Raw genomic sequence first — 7654 nt, 5'->3', positions numbered from 1 at the left:
TCCTGTGGATAGAATAGCCTTAGCCCACCCCAGCCACTGGCTATTAAAACCTTTATGTTTCATGACCTGCAGATTTGCCTCATGTTCTATGGTGTCAAAGGCTTTGGCAAAATCCAGTTTCAGTATTATAATAGGTTTTTTGGACACATGGCGTAGAGATACGTATTCAAAGGCCCAAGCAAGGCAGTCTTGAATTGTCCTATTCTTCAAGAAACCATACTGATTTTTATGCAAACATTCAAGAATCCTTGATTGCAATCTATTCGCAGCAAGCTTAGTCAAAAACTTAACACACACATTGGTAAGAGAGATTGGTCTAAAATCATTGACTGTCAAAGAGACCTGTTTCTTTGGTACCAATGTGATATAAGATCCATTTATATTTTGCAGCCTTATAGTCCCATTATGAAAATCCTCAGCCAACTTATAAAAATCCTTTTTAATAATATGCCAACATTTCTTCAAGAATAGCCCATTGAAACCATCTGGGCCAGGAGCCCTATCAATTGGCATTTCCTTCACCACATCATCCATTTCTTTTTCCAGAAAGGGAGCAGTTAATTCCTCAAGACCATCCACTCTTTTAATCAAGGAGTGTAAATTAAACTGCATGGAAATACCCTCTGATCTCCCCATCCTATTTTTATACTCAGCCCACAACAAAGCTGCCATGGCATGGTGATCAGTTACTTCATTTCCATCTCCATCATGCAGAACTGCAATATTGTTTCTCTTGTACCTTTCAGTAGCCATGGCATGAAAAAATCTTGTATTATCTTCCCCCTGTTTGATCCACCGAATGGTACATCTTTTTTTCCAGTAATTACATTCTGCCAACAGAAAATCCTCCAAATGTAGCTTCACAATCTGCCTAAAGTTAAACTCTTCTCTATATAAGGGCCTCTCCTCTTCTAGAGTGTCCAAAATAACAATTACTTTATTACAATTTTGAATCAATCCTTTGAGCCTAGCCAGGCTCAAGTGCCATTTTTTCAATTCATGCCTTAGACCCTTCAATTTGTCTGCAATAACAGCAGAACTGTATGCCTTAGCAGAACCTCTTTCCCAAGATTGTGTGACACACTCCTTAAACCCTGGCAAATCCACCCAATAATTCTCAAACCTGAAGATCTTGGCCTTGGGTATATCAGTGCCAATATGAACTACACAGGGAACATGGTCAGATCCTTTCTTGGCCAAAGGCAGAACCACAGTGTTAGGATATACAGAAATCCAGTACTGACTAGTAAAAAACCAATCAAGCTGTTCCAATAAAGGCTCTCTTTGCATGTTGGACCAGGTGTACCTTCTTCCTTTCAAAGGCAACTCAAGTAATCCTAGATGTCCAATAATCTCATTAAACAAGAACATATCATTGACATCCCCTCCTGGCTTATTCCTATTATCTTGGGATCTGATGAAATTAAAGTCTCCCAACAGCAACCAATTTGCAGAGCAAGGAATTGACAAATTATACAACCAAGAGACAAATTGATCCCTTTCCACTCCTTGACAAGGGCCATATACACAGACTAATGTCCAGTTCTCATTGTTGTGAGCAGAGACAAATTCTATCCTGATTCCAAAACGATGCACTTCCACCAGGGAACCAGCAAAGACAGATGAATTCCAAATCACCAAAATTCCCCCAGACGCTCCCACTGATGGAGAAAAGGCAAAACTATCAAAACGTTTAGGACAAAAGGTCCTAATTAAGCGCCAATCAAAACTTTCACATTTTGTTTCTTGTAGGCATACTATATGACAACCACTTTCATCAATTTTCGCTCTTAATTCTCTCTGTCTACCTTCAGAATTTAAGCCTCTAACATTCCAGCATAAGACACTCCATTTTCTCTTACTTAATGTATACATAATAAAAACCCCAGGAGAGAATGACAGCATACAGGGAAACATAGTATCCCCCCATTCAAGTACCCATTGCATCTGATAGAAAGTGGTCTTAAAATCTTACAGCACACAGTATACCCACACTTTTGAGAGCACCAACCATAGCATAGTACCCACATCACAAAACTCACACAGAACATGCTGTTACATTGGACCACCAGAGAACTCACACTGAACACACTAGTATGCTGGCAAACCATAGCACCCACACAGCAAAAGCACATTCTAACACATAAGACCCAAAAGCTTCCATGCAGAAACTCATCATGCCACCAATTACACATTATCACTCTTGTCTTTAGTGGTCTTCTTAGGAACAGCTTCAAGCTTTTCCTTAGTCAATTTCTCCTCTGGGATGCCCAGCTGCCTTCCAATTCTTTGAAGAACATGAATAGGTGTTGCTGGGGTTCTGATAAACCCCTCTTCACTCTCATCAGTAGCACTATTCCGAGGACAGGGAATGGAAGAATCCACCTGTTGAGCATCTTGTACCACCAAAAGCTTAGCTCTGCCCTTAGCCTTCTTCTTAGGTGGAGCCTCAATAACAGGAGCAGGTCTATATCCATCCCTTAAGCAGCTCCTAGTAAAACGACGCTCATTTGACTGGACCAAAGGAGTGATCACTTTCCTTACTCTCTGCTTTTTGGTCACCAAAGGAGTAGCTTCAAACAGCACTTCAGTATGAACCTTCTGCTCCTCCTTTAAATCCTTTCTAATTACTGTATTCCTCCTTGGTGAGCACTTGGGCCTATGAAGCTCAGAAAAACATATACCCTTGGATAAAGACCAATCTCCTTCCTTGCCAAAGAAAGCACTATCCCAAGATCTCTTGAGATGTGTGAAAGGAGATAACTGAAAAGCCAAAGGAACAGAAGCAGATAATAATTTGGGAATCATGTGCTCAAATAACCTTTCCCATTGCATAACAGGGGTATTGTAGGACCAAAGACCACTTGATGTGGTATTACAGGGCAATCCAAATGTTGCATGAACTGCACTACCACCTGATTTTCCTGCATCATGTTGACTGAATCCCCAGAGACATCAGAGGGCACCAAAACCATAGACTCTGCTTCTTGGTCATCCTCCTCTTGATTTTCCTCTTGCTGCTGCTGCTGGTCTTCCTCATCTTGCATATCCTGCTGCAACATATCATTGTGCCCCAGATGATGATCATTGTGCCCCATTGGGTCCTGCCCCATTGGCCCCTGTTCCATTGGCACCATATTCCATCCTAGCTCAGGATATTGTGGAGGAACAAACATGTTATCCATTGGCTGCAAATTCCCAGGCAAAGGATGTGGATTACCATCAGGTGGCATAGGATCTTCATCAGCTGGCAGCTCTTCTGCAAATTCACCAGTAAGAATATACAGGGGAACAGTCCAAGAATCCTTCACTCCTCCCACAGAAGCAAACCTTCCAAACACCACATCTCGAGGGACTAAGGCAGGTGAAGGAAAAGCAGCATAGACCATAACCCTTTCCAGAATAGGATCAGTATGATTCCAGTATAAAAATTTCCCAAAAGTTGAAACAGCATTGGCAATATCGAGATCGTTCCTATAGTCTGGGTGCATACCAATAAACATCAACCACCCCTTGCGGAAACCCTGCTCAGCCCTATGATTCAGTGCACGATCAACAGGAACAAATCTGACCGTAGTATTGGCGTTAATATTGTATTCTCCATGCTGAACCAATGCACTAACCGCAGTCGGGCCACTAAACTGATACAATCCGACCCCATACAAGCTTGGCTGATAATCTATGACATTGCGATTGAGGGGCCCAACCAGAAAGTTGCGAACCTGATGACGCCAGAAAGCTTGCAGATTTGGCGGAGGGGGCGGATGAACGATTCCAATGCAATCACTTTGGTGCTGCTGCGGAGGATCTTGCGTGGTGAAGTAGAAAGACTTGGGCAACCTCGTCGGTCCTCCATCGATCACCTGGTGCCCCCATGGCACCCACGGCACAGGATCAACTTCAAAGTTCGCCATTGGGGAAGGCGGAGCACAAGAGGAGGAGGGCGGTGACGAAAGATGTGGAGTCGACTCATTGGCCAGACCAGCCGACCAATTTAATGCCACCTCCCCTGCCTTGGGAGATGAACCGGCAAGCTCATCTGTCAGCCCAATAGTATTAGACGTGTCCGAGCCCAACTCCCCTTCTTTTGCTATTTTTGGCACCCAACGCTTACCCAAAGAGGCTCTAGCAGAAAGACAATTCCATTTAATGTGGCCATAATTAAAACATCCCCGACAACGAATATTATTAACACAATTCTTTGTGAGGTGATTCATACTAAGGCAGCGTTGGCACTTCCAAACTTGGAACACCATGTCATCAACCATTTGTTCAAATGGATCATCTTTCTGTTCATTAGAAACTCTCTGTCCATTTGAAATAACATCATATGTCTCATTGGCCACAGGAGCAGTCACATCCTCTACTGACTTATTGTCCACAGGAGCAACATCTTCTTCCACTGACTTCCCCTGCTGGATAGGTATAGTGGTACCAAAGGAGATAACTGGAGTAGATACTGTGTTATAAACATGCAGATCAGCAGAACCCACAGAATCAGCAGCATATCCTTTCTTAGCCTCATACTGAATTTTTTCAGCAAAGACCAGCTTTTTATTGATTGGGGTTGTGTGCTTAAGAGCTGGTTTAGGAGCTGGCAGATTAAGAGCATTCATACCCAATTTAAATCTTCTCTTGGAAGGACTAAACAATGTCCACTGCTGATCAGAGTCCTGCTGCCACATATGGAACTCCCTCCTCCAATTTGGACCTCCATCACTCCACAAGTGAAAGTAACATTTGAACTTTTCTGTAAGAAAAACCCTCTTTTGAATGATATAAAATCCAACATCTTTACTAGCTACTCTGAAAGAAAAAACTCTATCCCTCAGCTGGATCACCCCAAGAGAGCCACAAAAACCACCTAGAGCAGCTTCCAGGGCTAAGGCCACATTTTCTTCATTCATTCTAAATGCTGCTCGCCCAAAAGAGACTACCAAAGTGAAGGGAGCCTTTCCTTTCAAAGAATGAACAGTACTGGAAAAACCTCCTCAAGACCTCTTTGGCGAAGTTTTCACCAGCTTTAAAGTCCAGACCTAGAGTAATAGCAGTATGCATCGCAAACGAAGGGCCAGAGACGTGAGATTCCTCCACAAGATGATCAGAATGAGCAGCAACAATAGGATCCTCAACCTTCTCTGATGCAGAGATATTCTTCCTTTCTGACTTATCAGTGAAACTATCCACCTGAGCCTTCTGACCCTCCATACAATCATGCATTACAGCAGCAGCAATAACCGAATTAATTCTTACCACATGATGTGAAAAGTTCACTTTTGAACCCAATTTATAGCTAGGCTTTCCACGAAGGACCTGCACAGCAATTGGTTCATCCTTTGCATTAAGAAGAACAAGCCATCCATTGGATGTCCAAAATTTCAAAGTGCCATCGTAGAACTTCATACGTCCACGATCAAGATCTTTCATCGTGGAATAAGAAACCTTCCAAATCCAGGGGGCTTCCTCCCACCATAAGTCACGTAAATATCCAGATGTAGGCTGATCATGATCATCATCATCCATCAGGAAGATCTGCTCCTCCACATGCACCAGATGGCAAGGGAATTCCACCGACATACCCATCGAAAAAGGAGCATCAAAAGAAACTATCTTGGCATCCACAGTGACACCTTCATCATCTTGGAGAACTAGACGGCGACGATCAGAGTGAAGGAGGATCATACCAGAGTAGGAAGTCTTGCATTTCTTCTGCAGCAAAGTAGTATACTTCACTGCCCAACGCCCAGCCACCAGATCCGGATCATGCGTGCCTTCAGATGCACAAACTCGTGTTGGATCACCAGACTCCATCTTCGAAGAGGTCGCCGGAATTGACATCAGATCTAGGGGTTGGTGGGCGAAAAGGATATGAGGATGTAGAGGGGAGAACACCGGAGAGGATGGTTGGAATGGAAATGGTGGATCACCAGAGATCAGAGAGATCACCGGTGCAATGGGTTCTAGGGTTTAGGGGGCGATGTGGAGAGAGCCATAGTTACCTAGTCCTTCGGAGTAACTCTTTTTTACATAGCCCAAATTTGGTGCTACTATTGATATGAAGGAAGGTAATATTAAATATCAATTTCCTCTCAAGAAAGGTATGGAACACTTCCCTAGAAAAAGAATGAAGTTACCTTATGATTCTATTATTAGAACAAATTATGATGTCGATGCTTCATCTCTTGATAATACTTGATTCACACTTTCTGCGCCTAGCTGAAAGGCGTTAAAGAAAGCGCTTATGGGAGACAACCCATGATTTTACTACAGTACTTTTGTTTTATATTTGAGTCTTGGAAGTTGTTACTACTTTAGCAACCTCTCCTTATATTTATTTTATTGCATTGTTGTGCCAAGTAAAGTCTTTGATAGTAAAGTCAATACTAGATTTGGATTACTGCGCAGAAACAGATTTCTTGCTGTCACGAATCTGGGCAGAATTCTCTGTAGGTAACTCAGAAAAATCTGCAAATTTACGTGCGTGATCCTCAGATATGTACGCAACTTTCATTCAATTTGAGCATTTTCATCTGAGCAAGTTAAGTGCCCCTGGAAAATTCGTCTTTACGGACTGTTCTGTTTTGACAGATTCTGCCTTTTATTTCGCATTGCCTGTTTTGCTATGTTTGATGGATTTCTTTGTTCCATTAACTTTCAGTAGCTTTGTGCAATGTCCAGAAGTGTTAAGAATGATTATGTCACCTCTGAATGTATGAATTTTCAATTATGCACTAACCCTCTAATGAGTTTGTTTCGAGTTTGGTGTGGAGGAAGTTTTCAAGGGTCAAGAGAGGAGGATGATACAATATGATCAAGAAGAGTGAAAAGTCTAAGCTTGGGGATGCCCCCGTGGTTCATCCCTGCATATTTTAAGAAGACTCAAGCATCTAAGCTTGGGGATGCCCAAGGCATCCCCTTCTTCATCGACAACATTATCAGGTTCCTCTAGTGAAACTATATTTTTATTCAGTCACATCTTATGTGCTTTGCTTGGAGCGTCTGTTTGCTTTAGTTTTTGTTTTTGTTTGAATAAAATCGGATCCTAGCATTCTTCGTTTGGGAGAGAGACACGCTCCGCTGTTTCGTATGAACACATGTGTTCTTAGCTTTATTCTTAATGTTCATTGCGAAGGTTGAACTACCTCGTTCATTGATATTTGGTTGGAAACGGAAAATGCCGCATGTGGTAAATGGTATAATGTCTTGAATAATTTGATACTTGGCAATTTTTGTGCTCATATAGATCATGTTTAAGCTCTTGCATCATGTACTTTGTACCTATTAATGAATAACTACATAGAGCTTGTTAAAATTTGGTTTGCATGATTGGTCTCTCTAAGTCTAGATATTTTCTGGTTGAGGTGTTTGAACAACAAGGAGACGATGTAAAGTCTTATAATGCTTACAATATGTTTATATGTGAGTCTTGCTGCACCATTTCATACTTGAGTTTGCTTCAAACAACCTTGCTAGCCTAGCCTTGTATTGAGAGGGATTCTTCTCGTGCATCCAAATCCTTGAGCCAAAAACCATGCCATTTGTGTCCACCATACCTACCTACCACATGGTATTTCTCCGCCATTCCAAAGTACATTACTTGAGTGCTACCTTTAAACTTCTATTCTTTGCCTTTACAATATATAGCTCATGGGAA

General features: G+C 42.1%; 1 protein-coding gene across 1 annotated transcript; it reads right to left on the bottom strand.

Moving 5' to 3' along the window:
* Nucleotides 1-238: 238 nt before the first annotated feature.
* LOC139839353 (uncharacterized) lies at nt 239-1290 on the bottom strand. The gene is made up of 2 exons (XM_071829407.1): nt 343-1290; nt 239-259 (listed from the first exon to the last, which is right to left on the bottom strand). Exons 1-2 carry the CDS (start codon nt 1288-1290, stop codon nt 239-241), a joined length of 969 nt encoding a protein of 322 aa, XP_071685508.1.
* Nucleotides 1291-7654: the final 6364 nt, after the last annotated feature.

The sequence above is a fragment of the Lolium perenne genome, chromosome 4 (genome assembly GCF_019359855.2).
Source record: "Lolium perenne isolate Kyuss_39 chromosome 4, Kyuss_2.0, whole genome shotgun sequence".
Lineage (NCBI taxonomy): Eukaryota > Viridiplantae > Streptophyta > Magnoliopsida > Poales > Poaceae > Lolium > Lolium perenne.
The sequence above is the reverse complement of the archived record's forward strand: the minus strand, read 5'-3'. Positions and strand labels throughout refer to the sequence as shown.

Bases quoted from the DNA above. Each gene is read 5' to 3' on its own strand.
- LOC139839353 (XM_071829407.1), bottom strand. From the start codon at position 1,290: ATGCAAAGAGAGCCTTTATTGGAACAGCTTGATTGGTTTTTTACTAGT. The intron at 260-342 runs GTCTCTTTGACA...TGCTGCGAATAG, and splicing joins CATTGGTACCAAAGAAACAG to ATTGCAATCAAGGATTCTTG.